Source organism: Emys orbicularis, chromosome 10, assembly GCF_028017835.1.
Source record: "Emys orbicularis isolate rEmyOrb1 chromosome 10, rEmyOrb1.hap1, whole genome shotgun sequence".
Taxonomy (NCBI): Eukaryota; Metazoa; Chordata; order Testudines; family Emydidae; genus Emys; species Emys orbicularis.
The window spans coordinates 90,002,502-90,025,692 of NC_088692.1; the positions used below are offsets into that span (position 1 = coordinate 90,002,502).

The 23,191-nt window shown below is 59.6% G+C and overlaps 3 protein-coding genes across 3 annotated transcripts; 2 read left to right on the forward strand and 1 right to left on the reverse strand.

Annotated features, from left to right (window-relative positions):
- Positions 1 to 218: 218 nt before the first annotated feature.
- Positions 219 to 1,820, forward strand: ANKRD34C (ankyrin repeat domain 34C). Its single transcript, XM_065412751.1, has one exon. It carries the CDS (start codon positions 219 to 221, stop codon positions 1,818 to 1,820), a length of 1,602 nt encoding a protein of 533 aa, XP_065268823.1.
- A 5,738-nt stretch (positions 1,821 to 7,558) lies between these two features.
- TMED3 (transmembrane p24 trafficking protein 3) lies at positions 7,559 to 10,419 on the forward strand. The gene is made up of 3 exons (XM_065412412.1): positions 7,559 to 7,708; positions 9,033 to 9,281; positions 10,183 to 10,419. The coding sequence occupies exons 1-3, from the start codon at positions 7,559 to 7,561 to the stop codon at positions 10,417 to 10,419; spliced, it is 636 nt and encodes a 211-aa protein (XP_065268484.1).
- Positions 10,420 to 19,668: 9,249 nt separating this feature from the next.
- Positions 19,669 to 22,831, reverse strand: LOC135885100 (gonadotropin-releasing hormone II receptor-like). The gene is made up of 3 exons (XM_065412730.1): positions 22,298 to 22,831; positions 20,813 to 21,017; positions 19,669 to 20,129 (listed from the first exon to the last, which is right to left on the reverse strand). The coding sequence occupies exons 1-3, from the start codon at positions 22,829 to 22,831 to the stop codon at positions 19,669 to 19,671; spliced, it is 1,200 nt and encodes a 399-aa protein (XP_065268802.1).
- Positions 22,832 to 23,191: the final 360 nt, after the last annotated feature.

A 23,191-nucleotide genomic window follows, 5' to 3' on the forward strand; every position in this document is an offset into this window, starting at 1 on the left:
ACCAGCCCCTGCCCTGCGGAGAGCTTTTATTACTGCTTTTATCGCCTGCCTTAGAAAGGAGATGCCCGAAGCCACTGTGACATGCACTGGGGAGCCGGGGAACAGAGCCGATCACCGAGCCAGGCCTTTGAGAGCAGGCGCTGATGCGGATTTCTCTGTTGCTTTAACAGGTGCCGGCTGCCTTTGCCTTTCCCAGCCAATAGACACTAGCTGCTGCGATGGATGAAGTGACGGAGCTGCGGACGGACGGGAATTCCCTGCTAAAGGCGGTGTGGCTAGGCCGACTCCGGCTGGCCAGACTCTTGCTGGAAGGCGGGGCCTACATTAATGAAAGCAACGAGAAGGGAGAGACCGCTCTCATGGTGGCCTGCCTCACTAAACACGTGGACCAGCAGAGCACAAGCAAAGCCCGGATGGTGAAGTACTTGCTGGATAACAGGGCTGATCCCAACATCCAGGACAAATCCGGCAGAACAGCCCTGATGCATGCCTGCCTCAAAGGAGCCGGGGAAGAGGTCGTTTCTCTGCTGCTGGAGAACGGAGCAGACCCGAGCCTAGAAGATCACTCTGGAGCATCTGCTCTGGTTTACGCTGTCAACGCAGATGACAAGGACGTGCTAAAACATCTCCTGAAAGCCTGCAAAGCCAAGGGGAAGGAGGTGATCATTATCACTATGGACAAATCCTCGGCAGGTACCAAAGCTACCCAACAATACCTCCACGTCCCGCCATGGCCAGAGCTGGAGGAGAGGCAGGGCCCGGGCGTGTGCATGACGCCGTCGGAGAGTGAACTGAAAGCGTCCACTTCAACAGCTTCAGCGGCTGCGAAGGAAGAGCCCTTCTTCCGCTTCCACTCCGCGCCTGCCAGCGGCTGCCAGACGGCCAAGGCCCTTCACGAGCCCTGGTCTCCTACCAGGAAATTCTGCAATCCCAAAAGAGCCCGTTTGCCACAGCTGAAGAGGCTGCAGTCAGAACCATGGGGCTTGATTGCACCTTCTGTTCTAGCCTCCTGCGGCCATCCAGCCGAGGCCAAGGTGTGTGCAGATGATGAAATCATCCTGGGCATCAGTGACTTATCGCTCTCCAGAAAGGTTTCCTTACCCAGGAACGGCAGCAGTAAGAGCAAAGACCTGTCTCTCTTCCCTTTGGTGGATGACCAGGCTCTGAAGATCCCACCAACTTCTGTGCCAGGACCAAGGAAACCATCCTATGAAAAAGCTCAGCCCCTTCCTCAGCGCGTAGCCAGGAGGAACGCCGTCCCCACTGAGCCGGAGAACAGCAGCCCCGCCGGCTCGGGCTCCACACCCTTCAAAGACACCCTGCACCGGAGAAGGCTGGGCACGGCGCATTACGATTCGGATTCACAACTCTACTGCGACTCCAGCTCCGTTCTGGCTGATTCGGGGAAGGTGCTTTTGGAGAGAAAACAGCTCAACAGTTCCCATTTGGCTTTGTTCAACAGCTCCCGGGAATCCCTGGACAGCGCTCCCAGCACTTCTCCTGGGACGGTTCGCCGCAGGCCACCCAATTTGCTGGAAAGACGGGGCTCTGGGACTCTCCTGCTCGATCACATTTCTCATACAAGACCAGGGCATTTGCCTCCTTTGAATGTAAACCCCAACCCGCCAATTCCCGACATCGGCTCTAACAGCAAACCGTCTTCCCCGCTCGCTGCGGGCTTCAAACCCATAGTACCCGCTGCTCCGAGTTCACCGAGAAGGGCTGACTGGCGAGCCCAAAGGAAGCTGCTTCGAAGACACTCCATGCAGGTTGAGCAGATGAAACAACTCTCCAATTTTGAGGAAATAGTGGCCCAGTAGTTTGTATTTCAGTGGATTTTCCATAAACACGTGCAAAGTCCCTGCTCTCTCGTGCTCCGCACAGTGGGGTCCCTGTGCCTGGCACCCCCTGCTCCAGGAGGGGCAGAGCAGGGTCTGATTCCCACAGCCTTGCACCTTGGGGGTCTGGGCACCGGGGCCAAGCCAGGAGCATTTAACACTCCCGTTGCCCAGCTGTGGAGACAACACCAGGTACAAACTGGGGAATCAGCACCAAGTACTAAACGTGTTTCTCTGCTACTGCCCCCAGGTCTGGGGTTTGTTCCCAGGATGAATCTGGCGAAGGGTTGATTGTAGAGGAAGGTAGTGTGAGACACACGAGACTTCTCCCCAAGGCACATGAGCACCATTCCTTCAATCTCCAGTTCTTTGTCCTTAATCTCGTGTCTTTCCTACCCACACGGAGACAGTCCTGGGATCGCCAGTGCCTGTGGGGCTGGTGTACGTCTCAAGTGCCTACAGAAACAGAGCGGAGCTTCCTGCTGCCAGGAGGAGGAAGAGCCGAGTCCCCCCGACACCTGCCCTGAGCCGGAGAAGGGACACAATTCTCTCTGCTTCCCAGAAATTCTAGCACTTTAACAGGCCAGCTAATGGAGCAGATCCAGTCCTGGTGACACTCCAGTGCAACCAACGGGACTGCATCAGGGAGGAGTTTGACCCGGCACCTTCAGGCGGCCAGGCCGTTCCCATTGCTTGGTGGGATGCTCTGCTGTGGGCGCTGCGCTGCCTGGCGGGGGGGTGGGGGGCAGCGTTCCCCATCTCTAGCTCGTGGGAAGGGCGGGGGCCCAGGCCAGGGTTTAGCAGAGCAGGGCCCATGTTTCGGGCCGAGGGCACATGGTGAACTCAGCCGCATGCTCCGCTCGGGGGAGGTGACTGGCCATTTAAGTCACATGCTGCTGGCGCTGTTCACATCCGTGAGGCTCAGAGGATTCCTACCCTGGGGCCATCCGACCCCGGGCCCCAAAGGGCCCCCCACCGCTCTTCACACGAGAGGCTGTGGGGAGCCCCTCGCTGGGTTCCCCGGCCAGCTGCAGGGAGGCGAGTGAGGGGCTGTAGGGTCAGCCCCCACCTGCTGCATCCATGGTGACTAGGCAGCAAGGCCCTCACCCTCGGCTTCACTGCGGCTGCACCTAGGGCACAAAGGGGCCTCAAGCCAGTTCAACCCAGAATAGGGGGATCCTCTGGTGACAGCACAGCAGCTCCTGATCTCCCCCTGCTGAGCCCAGCTGCCACAACAGTCCCTTGGGGCCACTGGAAGGAGCACAAACTGGAGCAGCCTTCAGGCTGCTCTAACTCCTGCTGCGGGACCAGCCTGTTCAAGGCCAGTCCAGGCCTGGGGGAGTGTAAAGATGCCTTGAAGCCAACACCCCCACCCCTCTGAGCTGCACTGTGAATTCTTCACCTGCAGCCAAGGATCAGGGTGTTTTACTGATCTAGCTACTCCCATCCACTCCCCGAGTGGGGGCTGGAGCTGGTGTCACACTGGTTTGGCAGTTACCTTCCCTGCACCAGAAGCCAAGTCTGGGATCTTCCTGGGGGCAGCCCGAAAGCTGTGCTGGCGGGGGGGTGCAGGGACAGACCTGCGCTAGTGCAGAGTGGGGCTGGAGCTGCAGCTGTACTCCTGTGGGGGGGGGGGCAGCCAGGGACATCCCTACAAAAGGCGTGCCCCAGAGAGCTGTCCACGCGGCCTAGTCCTAGCCTTGACCGTGACCGTGACCGTGGGTACCTAGCTGTGTGTGGTAGAGTCCATGCAGCCGGCTGGGCCCCCATTCTGCTGCCAGCTCTGCACAGGCATCCCGTTACAGGATCGGGGCCGAAATCAATACCAGACGGCGGCTGCAACGTCAGGACAGCAAGGCCGGGGGCAGGTAACCCCATCTCAGCGCTCTGCATTCCCCAGCTCCCGGAAGTGTTTCTCCCCATCTGCTACTGGGGTGGATATGGGTGGCGAGTGGATTGGTTTGGCCTGTAGGTGCTGAAGCTGTTACTAACCTCAGCTAACCCCCACCCAACCAGCACCTCCGCTGGAGAGGAAACCCAGCCCGAAATCTCATTCTAACTCTGGGCTCGATGGTTTGGATTGTTCATCTCCCTTAAACACGTGTCACGAGTGGAGAATGGCCACAGGCTTAGATACAGGAACTCCTCACTTAAAGTCCTCCCGGTTAACGTTGTTTCATTGTTATGTTGCTGATCAGTTAGGGAACATGCTCGTTTAAAGTTGTGCAATGCTCCCTTCTAACATCGTTTGGCAGCCGCCTGCTTTGTCCACTGCTTGCAGGAAGAGCAGCCCCTTGCAGCTAGCTGGTGGGGGCTTGGAACCAGGGTGGACCGGCAGCCCCCCATCAGCTCCCCGCTCCCCTAAGAACCCTGTGCTGCAGCCGCCCAACAGACTATCAATCCGCAGTTCAGCTGTCCCTCCCCCCACTGCCATGTGCTGCTCCTGCCCTCTGCCTTGGAGCTGCTCCCAGAGACTCCTGCTTCCTGTGCGGGGGGAGGGGGGGACTAATGTCAGGGTGTCCCCCTTCCCCCCTGCTCCTGCACCCCACTTATCCCTTCTCCATATAGAGCAGGGAGGGGACATGGATGGAGAGAGACAGAGAGAGCTTGGGGCAGCAGCTGCTGTCTCAACTTCCTGATCCACTTAAAAAGACAATGCACTTAAGAGTGGGTCAGCTTACTTAAAGGGGCAGTGTGCATCTCTCTCTCTCTCCCCCACACACAAGGTGTGTGTCTGTCTCTGTCTGCTATGCTGTCTCCCCTCTCTCTATTCGTGCTGCCTTGTAGAGTGTGAGGCTACATTAACAACAATGTGTTAACCCTTGAGGGCTCAGCCGAGTGCTAGTTCATCATTTAGCAGTAAGGCATTCCCTGGGAAATAGCCCACCCTCTTCCACCCTCTGACTTCACCACTTCAACCAAACTTCACAATCATCATTGCTGTGAACAGTATTCAATTGTTTGTTTAAAACGTATCATATATAGTTTTTTGTCTGGTGAAAAAAATTTCCCTGGAACCTAACCCCGCCTATTTACATTAATTCTTATGGGGAAATTGGATTAGCTTAACATTGTTTCGCTTAAAGTCGCATTTTTCAGGAACATAACGACAACGTTAAGCGAGGAGTTACTGTAATGAACTCAATACCCTGACTCCCGCTGCCAGCCCAGCGGTTCCTGGCACGCAGCTCACTGCCACCTCGGGCACTATGTCCATGTGTCCTCGCCCAGACCAGCCAAATGACACATTTCATTTAATCCCCTCATGCAGCTCTCCTGATGATGCTCGTACCTTTCCCAGTGCACTAGCTGGTCTCTAGACTGTTGCAAAACCTTGCAAGGTTCCTGCCCAAAGCAGCCTTGATCTGTGGTTTAAATTGCACAAGAACATTCTTTCAAAGTGCATTTTAGATTTCAATACGCTGATTAGATCAAAGGCGAGCTTACATTTTTAGAGCCTTAAGGTTTATACCTACTGTAAGTCAAATGTCTTCTCTATGGAACTTTAGGCATATTTTCCCTGTTGGAATGAAGTGTCTGTTGAAATATATTTTAGACTGCGGATTTAAAGCCTATAGTTCGCCACTTCTGTTCATTCCTAGATATTCCAATAGCTTTTTTTTTTTTTTTTTTTTTTTTTCCTGACAGTGAATGTCCTTCGCCACTGATTTAGGACAATGGTGCCCTGCAGAATGCAGGTGATAGATATGCTTTGAGCTTCCTGCGTAATGTACATTGGGATTGGAAATAGGACACGTTCTCCTTTAGCATAACATATTGTAATGCTGTTTGTTCACATTTTAAAGTGTGCGTTCACGTGTGCAGAGATGTTGGAAGATACTGTGTGATAGTTTAGACTTTATTACCTTGTCACATTAATAAACAGTGTAATATTCCTCTGAACTACACCACTCTTTCCCCGAGTTTATAAATGAAACATGCCTGTAGGGCCAGTTAGCCACTGGTGGGCGGGGGACATCTTCCCCCTTCCCCCCCCCCCCCCCCCCAGGAAATCAGCTCAGTGTTATTCAGTGGAACTCATCCTGTAGGACAGCTGGGAAGTTAAGGTACCAAGGCTGCAAAGGAGAATTTTGTACTGAACTGAAACATCAGGTGGGATTTAGAGTAACCCAGGGCCAAATTCTGCTCTCAGAGTGTATTATCCACACTGTAATTTGGCGAGAGCATCAGGACTGATACTCCGAACGCTTCCTCTCCTGTCAAGGTACCAGGGGACCACGGCTGGTGGCCAGCGCTCTGGTTTTACACCAGTGGTGCTTCCATCCAGAGTTGGCTGCAAAATGACATTGGAGCCACGACAGGCACAGCGCCCCCTAGCACCGCGCTGGCGCATTGGCTCAGTGCTGACGCCAAGGACAAGCACCCCCTGCCCAATGCCCAGGGCCACTTCCATCCCCCACGCGCCCCGTCCCCCTGGGACCCAGCTGACCGAGCCAACTCCCCTGGACCTGCGGAGCCCCTGCCTTTCCCACAGCGCGTGGGCAAGGGAGCAAAGGGCCGAGGCAGGTGGCAGCTCTGCTGTTGCAATACCCACTGGGTCGCTGCCCATCACAGCAGCCTAGGCCAGGCCCACCGGCCTGAAGGCCTAATCCAAAGCCAAGCCAAGTCGATGGGAGTCTTTCCCCTGACTTCCCCGGCACTTGGCTCAGGCCTGCAGCCCGAAGGGAAGGGGGTGGAGGCATCGCCTTCCTAAAGCGCGGGGTGAGGGCTCTGGCCTGTCTCATCAGCTTATTTCCTTGCCCGTCTATTAGTGTTCAAACCGAGCAGATGGTTCCTTTAGCCCGAAGACAGCCATGGACCACCTGGGCCAGTTACCAACTCTCACCCGTTCCCATCCCAGGGCACAGCCACTCCACCGGGGTCTCGGGAATTCCCAGCAGGACTCTGCTGTTTGCTTGATGTTCTCACTTGCCTTCTGCCCCCACCTCACCCCCTCGCAGTGAAGGGCAGCACCATTTCCACGCGGGAGGAAGTCATCCAGGCCAGGCCAGGCCCATTCACTCCTCTGGCAGATGACATTTGCTCCAATGCCCTGCCATCGCCTGGCTGCAAAGGGCAGCAGGCCCGCAGGACAAACAGCAAGGTGTGCCAGCATCCCCCGGCCCTGCCCCGCTGCAGCTGCCAGTTGCAGCCCAGCCTCCGGGAGAATGGAGCCGGGGAAGCTCCCTTTCAGTGTCAGGGTACTCACTGGTGCCTGTCCTTTGCCCCATGGGGCAGGAGCAATTCCAGGCGGAGGTGGAGAGTTTTCCGCACCGGTGGGGGCCTGGGGCCCCTTGGGGCTGGCGCGCGGTGCCAGGCCTGGAGCGGTGCCCGGCAGGGATCCGGCCCAGCTGGGAAGTGGAGGATTCCGCAGAAGCTACCAGGGAAATTCCCACTGGATTTTCCGCCGGGGAGTGACCTGACCCGCCGCCTCTAGAGGGTGTATTTCGGGGGGGGGGGGCAGGTTGGGGTGACTGGCTCTGATGGGTTTCCTGGGTTTCACTCTCCCACAGTTCACCATTCCGGGGCAGCCCCCCCGCGCAGCCCCTGCCAGGACCCCCGCCCCGGCCGGGCCCCCCGCGCACCCCCCTGGACGGCCGCTGGGCGCCGCTGTGCCCCCCCCCCCCCCCGAGGGAGGGCGCACGGCTGCGCGCTGGGGGCCCGGAAGCGGCGCTCCCCGCCCGGCTGCGCTGCCACGTCGGAGGCCGGCGGCGGCGGGGATGGGCGGCCGGGCGCTGTGCTGGCTGCTCTGCCTGCTGCAGGCGGGCCGGGCCGGGGGCGCCGAGCTCACCTTCGAGCTGCCAGACAGCGCCCGGCAGTGCTTCCACGAGCCGCTGCAGCGCGGCCTCCATTTCACGCTGGACTTCCAGGTACCGGGGGTGCCGGATCCCCGCTCGGATCGGCCCGGCCCGGCTCGGATGGGGGGGGCGCCGGGGTCCCGCTCGGATCGGCCCGGCTCGGATGGGGGGGGCGCCGGGGTCCCCGCTCGGATCGGCCCGGCCCGGCTCGGATGGGGGGGGGGGGCGCCGGGGTCCCCGCTCGGATCGGCCCGGCTCGGATGGGGGGGGGGGCGCCGGGGTCCCCGCTCGGATCGGCCCGGCTCGGATGGGGGGGGCGCCGGGGTCCCCGCTCGGATCGGCCCGGCTCGGATGGGGGGGGGGGGGGCGCCGGGGTCCCCGCTCGGATCGGCCCGGCTCGGATGGGGGGGGGGGCGCCGGGGTCCCGCTCGGCCCGTCCCGGATCGGATCGGGGAGGGGTGCCGGGTCCCCCGCTCGGCCCGTGCGAGGCACCGAACCCGGCGGGTCTAGCGGCTGCCGGCGGGGAGCGCCCGGGGGAGCCGCGGTCGGAGCGGGCGGGGGGGTCTCTCCGGGTTCTCTCCGGCCCGGTCCCGCCGGCCCGGCTGCGCCCAGAGCCCCCGGCTGGCGCCTCCCCGCTGGGGCCCCGCGCCGCGCCAGGGGTGTGGGCTGGAGCCTGCAGCACCAGGGAGAGCGGCTCCGCTCCGGCCCAGCCCCGGCCGCGGGGACCCGCTGCCCCGGGTCTGCCCGCGCCGGGTCGCTGCCGGGGTCTGGCCGGACTCCCTGCCGGGCCAGCTCCGGCTGGTGCCAGAGATCAGGGGCACTTTCTAGGCTGGTCTGGGACTTGCCACCCGTCGGGCAGCCGGATCCGGGCAGACCCGGACCAGAACCGAGCTCCGCTCCCACCAAACGGGGGGCGGGGGGAGCAGTTGATAGAATTCCCGGTTCGCTGAAATGCCGGATAAAGAAAAGCTCCCTGGGCCGGGCCATACTTTAACTCATTAACATCCCAGCCTTTATGTGAACACCCGGGCGGCGGAGCTCTGTGTACACGGACTCAGGATCCCTCCGGAGAACACCCCTCTGAGCTCAGAGCTGCCAAGCCAGACAAGGGCTATTGGGATATTTCTGAAAGCTACAAAATCTCCCCCAGCCTCAGGGATTCCGTGTGATCCTGTCAGTAAGGCTCCAGCGCCAGCCACAACACCACCCATAGGGACAGGTTTGCAGGTGGCTTTTGTACAGAAAGGGCAGGATGCAAAGCCAGGGGCTGGAGCCAGAGGCCGTGGCCTGAGTGAGATCCAGGCAGTGCCATCCTCTGCTTGGAGCTGTCTGGAGACAGGCCGGGGGGGCATGAGGTGAATTCTCCGTCCCTGACAGACATGCTTTGTCTCCATAGGTGATTACAGGGGGGCATTACGATGTGGACTGCTACGTGGAAGATCCCAACGGCAAGACCCTTTACAAAGAAGCTAAGAAGCAGTATGACAGCTTTTCCCATCGAACCGAGGTCGCAGGCGTCTACACGTTTTGCTTCAGCAACGAGTTCTCCACTTTTTCACACAAAACTGTCTACTTTGACTTTCAAGTTGGAGACGAGCCCCCGATTCTCCCGGACATGAACCACAGGGTCACCGCCTTGACACAGGTCTGTCGGGTTCCCGCACGCGTCTGTTGCATGGGAGTGGGGCAGTTTTGTAACTCTCTCTGGTGGTAGAGCAGCACAGAGCTTCTGAGGTTAGATGCCGATAAAGCGTGGCCAGGGTTGAGAAAGAAACGGTCAGGCTCTGGTGTGTCCTTGTCCTGGGCTCACGTTAGCTCTCAGCTAAAAGCAGAACTTCCAGCCGCAGGGTAACGGTACTGTGTGGTGCAGGGTCACGCAACGCCTGTTCCAGCAGAAGGGAAGAATGCAGCTGGCTTAGAAAAAGGGAATGTACCATAGTCTCAGGTAAAGGACAGGCCGGCCCAACCCACACAATTCAGATCCAGAGCAGAACCTTCCCTGAGCTGGGGGCCGGGGGAGAGGTCTTTGGGTCCATGTGTTGGCTTGGGCTTATCTCCAAGGAGAGAGAGAGGCATTGTGAGCCACGTACGTACACACACACACACACACACACACACACACACACCCCAAAGCCAAAGCCACTCTTGACAATATAGGTGTGTGTGTGTGTACCTCCAGTTCTCAGCCCTGCACAGCTGAGCCCGATCAGCACCTGCAGCTCCCACTGACCCCAACTGGAGAGATCTGGGTGCTAAGCACCTCCAAAAGCAGGCCCCAGCTACCTCAGGTTGGGCACCCAAAATCAGAGACCACTTTGGAAAACTTGGGCCTGCAGGTAGAAGTAGAACGGTCTCTAGCCAGAGACTCGCTCCTCTGCTCCTCCTGGGCCGTCCCGTGACGCCTCTGCCGCTCTCTGACACGGGGGGATGGTATTTTACTCCCTCATCAGAATATAGCGACTAGCCGCAGACGTGTGGATTGTCCCAGCCGGGCCCAGCTGTGTGTAGTGATGCAGGTACAAAGGAGGGTGTGTTTGTTTCCCCAGATGGAATCTGCTTGTGTCACCATTCACGAAGCTTTAAATACAGTGATTGACTCCCAGACTCATTACCGGCTGCGGGAGGCTCAGGACCGGAGCCGGGCTGAAGAGCTGAACAACCACGTCTCCTACTGGTCTGTGGGGGAGACCGTCCTCCTCCTCGTGGTCAGCGTCAGCCAAGTGATGCTGCTCAAGAGCTTCTTTACGGAGACGAGAGCGACCATGGGGGCCGTCAGCACCTAGGAAGCCAGAGTCGGTCCTGTGCCGTGGCACTGTGTGCCAGCGGGTTGGGTGGGGTGGGGCTGGGGAGGAGAGGAGGGGTGCTCATGGGTCACATAGTGAAGTGCTGCCGAGGGACCGAGTGGGGCCGGCCCAGCACACCTGGACTGGGAGCAGAAAGGGATTTATGGGAAAGTCACCCAAGCAGCAGTTCTGACGGAGTGAACGCTGTTAATAGCCAGCAGCCTCTCTCTGGGGGCCCCGGGAAGCAATGGGGGTGCAGGGGTTAGGGGCTCTCTGTGCAGCTGAGCTGTGACTTAGGCCAGGGAAGATTAGCGCCGGTTTCACTGCAATGGTTTGACTCTTGTTTGTAACCCTGTTGCATCTTCATTGCGAGGTGTAACCACACCATGCAGCCAGAGGATCTACCCCAGAGCCCACGTGGGGTCACCTGCTCCCAGCCCAGAGCAGAGCCCCAGGCCAGCATGGGGGAGCGTGTCACAAAGGGGCGCCGGACGTGCCCCGGTGCACAGACACGCTGAAGTGCAGTAGTTCACCTGAGCTGCAATCCGTGCTCACCGAGGTGGGCGGCGTGGCTAGGACCGAGGTAGGAGTCAGAGCAACCCCACTCACCCTACGGTGTGCCCAAACATCTGCTTTTCGTCAGGCAGCCCCCTCAGCCCAGGCCAGAGCACGCTACGTGAGCTGTGGCTCCTGCTGCCAACCGGAGAGGCTAAAAACCCTACTCATCTTTTTAATGGAAGCTGAAATTCTCCCATAATCACAGGACTCCAGGAGCTGTGCCTTACAGTGAAGCACCAAATATCACGAGAGGCTCAGTAAAAGTGGCAGAAATTGGCAGCTCTTGGCTCCCTCCAGGTTTGTTTGTGCTAAAAGGGATCGTGTGGCCCCAGAGAGTCAGAGAGGTTAAGGCCAGAAGAGGCCATTCGAACACCAGCCTGACCTCCTGTATAGCATTGGCCACCAGCACCACATGCTAGCCCCCCACCCGAAATGAGACCAATGTATTACAGCCCACGGGAGACTGGGCTGTCACGTGCCACAGGCAGAGAACAGGCAGGACTGTGGTGGAGGCTCCATCACAGGCAATTTTGAAATCAAGATGGGATGTTTTGCTCCAAGGTCTGCTCCTGAGGCAGGTCTCTGGCCCATGCTGTACTCAGGGGCAGCCTGGGGGATCCCTGGTCCCTTCTGCCCTGTGAATCTAGGGCTGCCGAGCCCCGTCCCCCCGTCGGGGAACAGTCCAGGGGATGCCCTGCTCTGCTCAGACAGCAAGGCCTCCTGGGCGAATGTCCTGGTATTTCTTCAGAACACAAAGCAGGAGTCACATGGGCCAGGAGGGGGCCCATGACTGAACCACTATGCCTGAATACACTCCACATTGCCAGCAACAAATTAGCTGCTGCTACCACAGGCTGTTGTGCAAGAACCGTTACAATACTAGTATTGGTCAAACAATGCTTTGCACTAAGCCACCCAGATGGGGGGGGGGGGGGGGATTAGGAATTGCAATTACCCTTCTCAGCTGGGCTGACACCACTGGATGCAACCTTTGCCACTTCTCAATAAACCCATGAGCCCGCAGTTTTCTTTCACCACTGATTAGACACACTGTCCCCCAGGCACTGGGCAGTGCGATACAAAACAGCCAGTCAAAGCACTTGTTCTCCTCTCAGGGCACAGCTACTGCCCTGTCAGCCCATCCTTTGTTAACTGTTTGTAACACCCACGTTCTAGGAAGCCTTAAATAAAATGCATTTCCTACCGATTCCATCGTCCTCCTTTGGCCGTTCAACAGCTGTTCCTGAAGGCCCCCGTCAGCTGCATGTCACTCGCTGCTCACCCTGCACCCCCTGTGCTGGCCGCTGGAGCACAGAGCTCTGGAAACTGCCGGCCCCATCCTGCTCCCCTTCACTCACCTGGCCGGAGTCCCAGCTTGCTTGGCTCCAGGCCCCAGCTCCACAGCTGGGTTAAATCAGCGTAATTCCCTTGACTACCCCCTGAAGCTGTGCTGAATAAACCAGCTGAGCATCTGGCCCCTGACTTGAGCAGCGTTGCTGGGGGTTTGTGACAGTGTAAAAGGCAGCAGAGCCTTGTCGTTACCGCAACCGGGCAGCGGAGGGAACCCACGGGACGGATAGTGCCGCACTTCTCTAGCCCAATTCTGCATTCCCTGGGCCCACAGCTCACCCCCGGCCTTGTGTGAGCCCTGCCTGCTTTGACCCTCTCCTCCCCTGGCTACTGCGGGAAGGTTTGATAACCCACTCGCGAGCCTCCTGCCTCGTCAGTTCCCTCGCCGAGGGTTTGGGGCTCGGACCCTGCTCCATGGGAAAGCCTTCGGCGGCTGCCTTTGAACGCCGCCTGTGCAGGCAGCTCAGCTGCCCCATGGCAGCCGTCGCCCAAAGGGGCTAGCAGAGGCGTTTCTCTTCGAGCTGCTGTCAAATGCTTGGAAGGGCTGAGTGACACCTATGTGGCCTGACCTAAGACGTCACCAGTGGTCCAAGGTGGGCTGAGGTACTGTGGAAGAGATGTGCTGGGTGGGGGCAAACCCCTCCCACCGGTGCAGTGCCACATGGCAGCAGGGAGGCCCAAAACATGGTAGGCTACTGGGAGGACTATCCCAGCCTGGAGCACAGAGCGGGAAGCCCCAGCTCTGGGCTCCATCTTGCTGCCTTTCTCCTGGGGAGGAGCCCCATTGATTTCAGGAGGCCCAGAGGTGCAGGTGCAGTACTGGGGGAAGAGGGTCATCATGGGTTGTGACGGAGTTGGAATTTTTTGTGATATTTTTATGAGTCCTACGTGTGCCTCGGTTTCCCTTATACGTTGCAGGGCTCCCCACCTGTGGGAGGATTGGGTTTGCTCGCCGGGCAGGCTAAGAGATATGGGGAGAGGGTGTAACCAGCTGGCTGAGCTGACCGGGGTCATTAAAAAGGATTGGCTGGTGCTGACCCGTAGCAATGGAAAATTCCAGAACACAATGGCAAGTCCAGTCACCAGGATACGGACACCTAGCAACCAAGGCCCCAGAGGGAAGAGGCTTCCCACACCTCTCAGCAGGAGGCAGGTGGAGAAACCCCACAACAAAGGACTGGAAGGTGTGAGGGGGGAACTAAGGAATTGGCTTCTGAGAGGTGCCAGAGCTCCCTCACCCAGGAACTAAGGAAGGCAGTCAGGGAGAGACCGAGCCTGAACTGGGCTTCACGGCAGCGGGGCTGGTGAAGTGCTCTGGGCTGACCACCATGGACCTTCATTTCTCTGTGCTGCCCGAAGGCCTCCCTAGGCATGTCCAGGTGACTATAAACCCGCCTGTTTTCACAGCGTGTGTCCCTGCAGCCGCTGGACAAGGTGCTTAGTCCCTGCAGAATGGGCGAGTCTCTGCCAGGCTGTCGCAGTTGGACTCGCTGGGCAGAGCTCCCGCTGTGAAGCAGGAGGGCTGGAGCCCCAGAGGTTCAGTCTGTGGAGGTGGTGAGAGCGTGTGGCTGACCCTGAAGGGAAAGAGACCCCCCAGAGGGTCTGACCCATCAAAGGGGCTCTCCCAAGAGACTGTTCCAAAGCTGGGGGCATAGCACCAACCCTGTGGATCTGTGACAACACCAAGACACAATCTGTGGGTAGCCAGGACACGCAGCTGCAGTTCGGCCTGGCCCAGCCACCCACACAGCCTAACGCTGTCCCACCTACATGCACAAGGAACTGGCCCCTCCAGGACACAGCCCACCGCACCTGCAATCCAGCTCCGTGACACCCAGCGCTCCAGCTAGCGATGCAGAGCTGCAGGCCTCAGCGGCCAGCGTACCCCAGGGGTGGGCCCTGGCCGTGCAGGAGAGGTCCAGTGACCATGTAACCATTCAGTAACACTTTTCGCAGTCTGTGACGGAGCAGGGAGCGGGGCGGATTCGACCTGGGAATGTTGCAGGGGGGTTACACTGGCGATGGGGGACTTCCCTTGAAGGAAGATCCCTGAGCTGTAACCTGAGCCAGGAGGGGAGTGGGAGAAGTGACACCTTCTGGACAAAGGAGAGGAGGAGCAGGGGGGAGGGGGGAGAGAGCTGCTGGAGGAGGTTTTGGTTTCAGTTTTGGGCTGGGTGGTGCAATGCAGGGAACCCCAAAGCTGGGGTCTAAGCTCCCTAACCCCCCCAGAAGGACTTGATTGAGGGGTCCTGGTTGTACCTACATGCTCTGCTTGGGACTGTGTTCCTGTCATCTAATAAACCTTCTGTGTTACTGGCTGGCTGAGAGTCCCGGTGAATCGCAGGAAGAGGGGTGCAGGGCCCTGACTCCCCCACACTCCGTGACACAGTCCCACCTGACATCCTCATCAGCTAACTAGCGAAATGTGGTCGAGATGAAATCACTAGGAAGTTGGGTGAACAACTGGTTGAAAGACCAAAATCAAACCAATGCTTCACTGTCAAACTGGAAGGACATATCTACTGGGGTCCCAGAGGGTGAGTCCCAGGTGAATGTGCTTATACAATCTGCAGATGACACCAAGCTGGGGGATTGCAAGCAGCTGGAGGACAGGATTCGAATTAAAAACAACCTTGACAAATTAGAGAACAGATCTGAATTCACCAAGATGAAATTCAACATAGACAAGTGCAAAGTATTTCACTTAGGAAGGAAAAATCAAACATACAACTACACAGTGGGGAATAGCTGGCTAGATGGTTGTACTGCTGGAAAGGACCTGGTGATTAGAGTGGATCACGGACGGAGAGTCAAAAATGTGGTGCAGTTGCAAAAAAGGCTAATATCATTCTGGGGGGTATAATCAGGAGTGTCGTAGATACAACACAGGCGGTAACGGTCCCACTCTACTCGGCAGTGATGAGGCCTCAGCTGGAGCACTGTGTCCAGTTCTGGACCCCACACTTCAGGAAAGTTGTGGACAAATTGGAGTGAGTCCAGAGGAGAGCGACAAAAGCGATAAAGGTTTAGAAAACCCGACCTGTGAGGAGAGGTTAAAAAAAAACTCGGCATGTTTCGTCTTGAGAAAAGAAGACAGAAGGGGGATCTAACACCAGTCTTCAAATCTGTGAAGGGCTGTTCTAAAGAGGACGGGGATCAAAGGATCTCCATGTCCACTGGAGGCAGGACAAGAAGTGATGGGCTTAGTCTGCAGCAGGGGAGATTTAGGATAGATATCAGGAGAAATGTTCTAACTGTGAAGGTAATTACATTGTGGACTAGGCTGTCACGTAGACCCCCGAACCGACTGCATGAAGCTGTCAAGTCAAAGCGGCATCAAAAAAGTGAACAGAATGTTGGGAATCATTAAGAAAGGGATAGATAGTAAGACAGAAAATATCATATTGCCTCTATATAAATCCCTGGTACGCCCACATCATGAATACTGCGTGCAGATGTGGACGCCCCATCTCAAAAAAGATATGTTGGAATTGGAAAAGGTTCAGAAAAGGGCAACAAAAATTATGAGGGGTGTGGGATGGCTGCCGTTTGAGGAGAGATTAATAAGACTGGAACTTTTCAGCTTGGAAAAGAGATGACTAAGGGGGGATATGATAGAGGTCTATAAAATCATGACTGGTGTGGAGAAAGTAAAGGAGGAGGTGTTATTTACTCCTCCTCCTAACACAAGAACTAGGGGTCACCAAATGAAATTAATAGGCAGCAGGTTTAAAACAAACAAAAAGAAGTATTTCTTCACACAACGCACAGTCAACCTGTGGAACTCCTTGCCAGAGGATGTTGTGAAGGCCAAGACTATAACAGGATTCAAAAAAGAACTAGATATGTTCATGGAGGATAGGTCCTGTGACGGGTTCGGTCACAGAGACTTCCTTGGGACTGTCACCTGATGTGCTGAGATTACCTCTGAGACCATTTTCCCTGCCAGCTTAGGACTTCCAGAACCCCTGAGCCAGACATGCTAGCCTGCTGCAACACAGACCCAGGGTCTGGGCCACATCCGCAAAGCTTCAGGCTTTAAGTGAAAACAGCTCTGCAGGTTTCCTGCCTCCAGCACCCAGACACCCAGTTCCCAATGGGATCCAAACCCTCAATTAATCCGTTTTACTCTGTATAAAGCTTATGCAGGGTAAACTCATAAATTGTCCGCCCTCTATAACACTGATAGAGAGATATGCACACCTGTTTGCTCCCCCAGGTATTAATCACTTACTCTGGGTTCATTAATAAACAAAAGTGATTTTGTTAAGTATAAAAAGTAGGATTTAAGTGGTTTCAAGTAATAATAGACAGAACAAAGTAAGTCATCAAGCAAAATAAAGCAAAAACACACAAGTCTAAGCCTAATACATTAAGAAACTGATTACAGGTAAAATCTCACCCTCAGAGATGTTCCAATAAGCTTCTTTCACACACTAGACTCCTACCTAGTCTGGGCCCAATCCTTTCCCCTGGTACAGTCCTTGTTAGTTCCAGCAGGCATCTTAGGTGGAAAACAGGGGCTTTCTCATGACTGGCCGCCCCTTTGTCCTGTTCCACCCCCTTTTATAGCTTTGGCACAAGGTGGGACTCTTTTGTCTCTCTGGGTCCCCACCCCTCCTTCTAAATGGAAAAGTACCAGATTTAAGATGGATTCCAGTATCAGGTTATACTTCATATTTCTAGCTTGAGATACAAGAATGATACATACATACAAATAGGAGGAATATATTTGGTAGGTTATAACCTTTGTGATGATACCTTACAAGAGCCCTTTTGCATACAGCATATTCCAGTTACATCATATTCACACTCATAAGCATATTTCCATAAAACATACGGAGTGCAACGTCACAGGTCCATCAATGGGTATTAGCCAGGCTGGGCAGGGATGGTGTCCCTAGTCTCTGTTTGCCAGAAGCTGGGAATGGGTGACAGGGGATGGATCACTAGATGATTCCCTGTTCCCTCTGGGGCACCCGGCATTGGCAGAAGACAGGACACTGGGCTAGAGGGACCTTTGGTCTGACCCAGTCTGGCCGTTCTGATGTTCTCACAATGCAAAGGTTCAAGTTTTCCCTTACGACATGGGAGCCAGCTGCTAGAAGTGAGATTAATGCTGCTGCCACTCACCAGCATTCAATAGTATGAACACCAAACACGCCCTTATCACTCTACTGTAACAACACGAACACCCAGCTGAGCCAGACTGATCCCAGCTACGTACTTGGAGTCCCACTGAGACATGGGGACCGTGGCATGAGCTGGCGCTGGGCTGCCAGCATCACACCAGGAGATCAGGACACCAAGTGCAGATGGAAGAAGGTACCAAGACTGCCTGGGAATCCCAGGGTAGCACGTCCCCTGAACCTACACTGACCCAGGCTCCACATCCCCACCTCCAGGAGTGCCCCCTCCAGCTCCTGCCAGCCTAGATCTCATGGCTCCTGCTGGCCCAGCAGCCAACACCAGCGAGGTGCTGCAGAAGCCTCAGTCCTGAGTCAGCCTGAGGAGATTGGGATCCGTGTCCCCATGCTCCCTGGACACCTGGGGGGCAGGGGATGGGGCAGAGGCACCAGGAAGGGGGGTGGTTCGCTTGCTAATCTCACCTCCTTGCACCCATCAGCCCTTCTGGGGAAGCAGCAGGCTACATGAACCATGGCCGACCCATTCCCCTGTCCGTCCCCGTCTCTCCTCCCTGGCCCTGCAGCAAGGTGCTCTCACACACACATTCTGGCCAGGGGGGCTGGGCAGAGCTAATGGCCTGGCACTGGCTCTTCCCACTCACTCAGCCTGGCCCTGCATCCTGTGCGGAGCGGGGGCAAGCAGGCCAGCGGGGGTGCAAGGACAAGGGGAGAGAGCGGGCGGAGCCACTGATCCAGGAGCAAGGTTCTGCCTGCTGGTATCTCTGCCAAGGCCCCCGGGATTAGCTGGTCTCCAGCAGCGAGCACTGGGTGTGCCAGCTGGAGATGCAGCAAAGCCAGCTGGTGACGCACACGCTGCTGTGCCCCCAGCTGGCCGTGTTCCAGCCCCTCGCCCCAGGACAGGCCCTTTGGGGTCCATCCCAGGAGCAGAGTGAGGCCCTGCCGGGTGCTGGGGACAGGGAACCGGGTCCAGAACCTCCTGGCTCCAGGGGCAGCCCAGCCCAGCAAAGACCCCACTCCTGACCACCCCGTGGGTCCAACACTGCCCCAAATCCCACGCTACCGATGGCAGGAACCCAGGCAGCCTGCTCTCCCCTCCCCAGGACGGGCGCCTCGTGGCCTGCCCAGTGTGCAGATGGCTCTGACCCTGGAGTGGGAGCCGTGAAGAGCTCCAGTGCCTGGGGAGCAGCGACCTTCAGCGAGAGCAGGGAGGCTCCAGTTTCCAGGAGAACAAGCTCCCAGGATTAAGGGGTGGGCACAGAGCCTATGAGCCGGAGCCAAACGTCCTGGCAACCCCCATGTCCATCCGGCCCCACCTGCACTGACAGTGGGGCCAGCCCTCGGCTAGGGCCCATGGGGACACAGGGGATGGGGAGGCAGAGCCAGCACCCCACACGAAGGAAGGATGAATTATTCCCAAGGCCAGCGGAGGAAGCTCCAGGTACGGTGCTTAGCCCTCCCCATCCCCTCAGGGGTCCCCAGCCAGGGAGTGAGGGGCTGCCCCTCCCCAGAGCAGCTCCCAGGCCTGCAGTCTGCACGCCCAGACTGAACACCCAGACGCTGCTGCCGAGGGAGGCGTCTCCACTGGTGGGGCAGCCCACCCACTCCAGGAGCCCTGCGGAGCCAGCACCATCGTCAGCCCCAAATAACCTCAGACGGGAAACGTCCCACTTGGCCTCCTCCCAGCCTGCCATGCTCGTGTCCAGCCTCGCACCCTATCCCCCATCCTAGGGAGCGAGAGACCCTGGAGAGGGTCCAGCTCCTGTCACTGCCTGCCCCGGCTCTCCCAGTGCCCCCCACACCCCTGCCCTCCCAGTGCCCCGCACACCCCTGCCCCGGCTCTCCCAGTGCCCCCCACGCCCCTGCCCTCCCAGTGCCCCCCACGCCCTTGCCCCAGCTCTCCCAGTGCCCCCCACGCCCCTGCCCCGGCTCTCCCAGTGCCCCCCACGCCCCTGCCCCGGCAGTGTGGATTTGGGCTCCACCACTCCTGATGTTCGGTGGGGAGCATGGGAAGCCCAGGGGCAGAAGGAGATGCCTGGCTGGCCCTGCCCCTCAGTGTCAGCCCCAGGGGCCCGTCTCCTCCAGCAGCACACTGACCCCTCACGGCCCCAGGCCGAGCTGGGCACAAGGGCAGGGCCCACCAACCCGGCCCATCCGGGCACGGGGCTTTACCCAGGGCCCCAGCCAGGCCCTGGACTCACAGGTAGCTGCTGTCGACGCTGCCGGTCCCATTGCCCAGTTGGCTCTGGGCTCTGGGCGTCTCGTGCGCCGGGGTGGTCGTGGTGCCCCGCTTGGCGTGCAAGGAGGTGGCGGAGCAGCGGGAGGATCCAGTTGCCGGGGAACAGGGCTCGGGCCCCGCTCCGTGCCCCCCCCGGCAGCAGTGCCCCAGCCCCCTGCGGAAGGGGATGGTGAAAAGGCCGTAGGTGAGGGGGTCCAGGCAGGCGTTGAGGAGGCCGAAGATGAAGAGGATGTGGGTGAGGGACTGGGAGACTGTCTCCTCCATGGCGCGGGGGCAGAACCAGTACCAGAGGCCCAGCAGGTAGTAGGGCGTCCAGCACACGATGAAGGAGCTGACGATGACCAGGCTCAGCTTCAGCACACGCAGCCGCGCCCGCGGGATGTTGCTGGTGGAGCGGCGCAGGGCCACCTCCTTGGAGACTAGAGTGACAGGGAGCAGGGCTGTCAGGGCGGGGCGCAGCCCCCACATGCCACGTTAGCCATGGGGGGAGCTGGCAAACCCCAGGGCCCCGCCCCCCGCGGCCACACGCCACTCAGCGTGCTAGCCGGTGGCATCTCCTGAGAGGACCGGCCGTCCGAAGGGAGCCCCGGCCACGAGGGCCCAGCTGTGAGCCCCAGGGCCAGGCTCACTTCACCACCCCACACGGGGCAGCCGGCTCTCTGGGAAACCGGGCCCCACAGATGAGCCTCGGGGCAGGGACCTTGGGCCTGAGTCTGGAACTCGGGACCGGTCCAACCCTCAGCATGAGCCAGAGCTGCCTCAGGGCCCCCCCCCCAACCCCCCCCAGCTTCTCCCCAGACCACCACAGCCCCATGTGTCCCCAGGCCCCCCCAGCTTCTCCCCAGCCCCCCACAGCCCCATGTGTTCCCAGGCCCCCCCAGCTTCTCCCCAGCCCCCCACAGCCCCATGTGTCCCCAGGCCCCCCCAGCTTCTCCCCAACCCCCCACAGCCCCATGTGTCCCCAGGCCCCCCCAGCTTCTCCCCAGCCCCCCACAGCCCCATGTGTCCCCAGGCCCCCCCAGCTTCTCCCCAGCCCCATGTGTCCCCAGGCCCACCTCACAGCCCCTCCACAGCCTCCTGCAGCTAGCGCCAGCCCACTCACAGAGGCCAGTGCCCATGCGCCGGGAGATCTCCAGCAGGATGCTGGAGTAGCAGGAGACCATGATGAGCAGCGGCAGGAGGAAGAGGCAGGCGAAGCCCAGCATGTTGTAGGCCGTCTCGTGCCAGCGCCGGGGGAAGCTGCCCCACGTGGTGCACTGGGTGAAGGTCTGCGGGGAGCGGATGGTGACTGTGTGGAACAGGAACAGCTGGAAGCAAAGCAGAGCGAGAGAGAGGGGAGCTGGACCCTGGCGTGGGCCCACGCCCGACCCAGCCGGGCCACGAGCGAGACAGGGAGAGGGCTCTGCCAGCCCCCCAACCCCTCCAGCACCCGGGGGAGGGCCAGCGCTTGGAACCACAGACGTTTCTGGGCCAAGCTAGCCTGCTGGGGACCTGGGCATCGGGGGACAAGAGGCTGTTCCAGCCCCCCCATGCCCTGTGGGGTGAGCTGAGCTGCAGGGAGATGGGGGCGTCCGCCCTGCCCACCTGAGCTGCCGGGAATGGCTTTTCCATGAGGGAGCCCCCCAGAGAGCCCCCCGCACACCACCCCTCCCCCCCCACGCCCCACACCCCAGCTCACACTGCTGCTGCCCGACTCACAGCCCCAGCAGGTTCCTGGGAGCCCCCTTGTCAGCCAGTGGGGCGAGGAGCAGTGCAGTGTGAGGAGCCCCCTCCATGTGAGATGAGTTGGGGGGGCTCAGCGGCCCCCGTTCTGCACAGAACTAACAGCACAAGAACCCCACCCATTGCTAACTGGCCCACCAGACTCTGCTCCGCTCGGGGGGCTTCAGCAGAACTGGGGCGGGAGCCCAGGGCTGGGACAGCAGGGGCTGTGGGACGGATACCTGTGGGGGGGAGAACGGGACGGTACCTGCGGTGGGGAGGGGCAGCAGGTATCTGGGGGGTGGGAGGGGCAGCGGGTACCTGGGACAGGAGGGGCAGCGGGTATCTGGGACGGGAGGGGCAGCGGATATCTGGGGGGTGGGGGCCGGCGGGTACCTGGGGTGGGAGGGGCAGCGGGTATCTGGGGGATGGGGACCGGCCGGTACCTGGGGCGGGAGGGGCAGCAGGTATCTCGGGGGTGGTGACTGGCAGGTATCTGGGGTGGGGGGGCAGTGGGTACCTGGGGTGGGAGGGGCCGCGGGTATCTGGGGTGGGAGGGGCAGCAGGTATCTGGGGGGTGGGGACCAGCGGGTACCTGGGGTGGGAGGGGCAGCAGGTATCTGGGGGGTGGGGACCGGCAGGTACCTGGGGCGGGAGGGGCAGTGGGTACCTGGGGCTGGAGGGGCAGCAGGTATCTGGGGGGTGGGGACCGGCAGGTACCTGGGGCAGTGGGTACCTGGGGTGGGAGGGGCAGCAGGTATCTGGGGGGTGGGGACCGGCAGGTACCTGGGGCGGGAGGGGCAGCAGGTATCTGGGGGGTGGGGACCGGCAGATACCTGGGGCGGGAGGGGCTGTGGGTACCTGGGGGGTGGGGACCGGCGGGTACCTGGGGCACGGAGAGCCCAGCACTCAGCAGCCAGGCCGCATACAGCATGAGCCGGTTCCTCCTGTGGGCCTGGGCGATGGCCAGCGGGCGCAGGATGGCAGCCTGGCGGTCCAGGCTGATCACCACGGTGATGAAGGCCGAGGCGTACATGGCCAGCAGCTTGAGGTACATGAGGAGGCGGCAGGCCAGGTCCCCCGCCCGCCACTGCACCGTGATGTTCCAGATGGCATCCAGCGGCATCACCACGAAGGTGACCAGCAGGTCGGCCGCCGCCAGGTGCAGCAGGAGCACGTGGACGTGCGAGAGCTTCCCGCGCCGCCCGCCCGCGCCCGCCCACAGCACCGCCAGGTTGCCAGCAGCCGAGAGGATGAGCAGCACGAAGGTGAGGATGACGCGGGCCTTGGCGGCGGGGGAGAAGGTGGGCAGCTGCAGGGCCCCCTCGCTCCCGTTGGGCCAGGGGCCCCACCCACAGCCACCCTCGGAGGGCGGGAGGCTGCTGCAGGGCACCATGCCCGCTCCCTGGCTGACGTTCATCGCAGGGGCACGTGGGGCCCAGCCGGCTTCCTCCTGCTGCGACAGACAGACAGCGTCAGCACCCACTCCTGGGGAGTGTGATCCCCGAGGCTACTCCCCGCCACACAGAGCCCCCTGCCCATGGGCACAGGGGCCAGGCACATCCTTGGCACTGCACAGGGCACCTCCATATGGGGCTGAGCCGCGGGCAGAGATAGCCTGGCAGGGTCTGGGCACGGCAGGGCAGGGCAGGCTTGCGCAGCTGCATGAAGAGGTTCTGCTCGTACTGGTGCAGTCGGCCTGGAGCCGGGGGCAGCTGAGCTCAGCAGGAGGGGGAGGTGCAGGCCCAGGGGCTCCCACCACACGCCTCCCTTGGAGCGA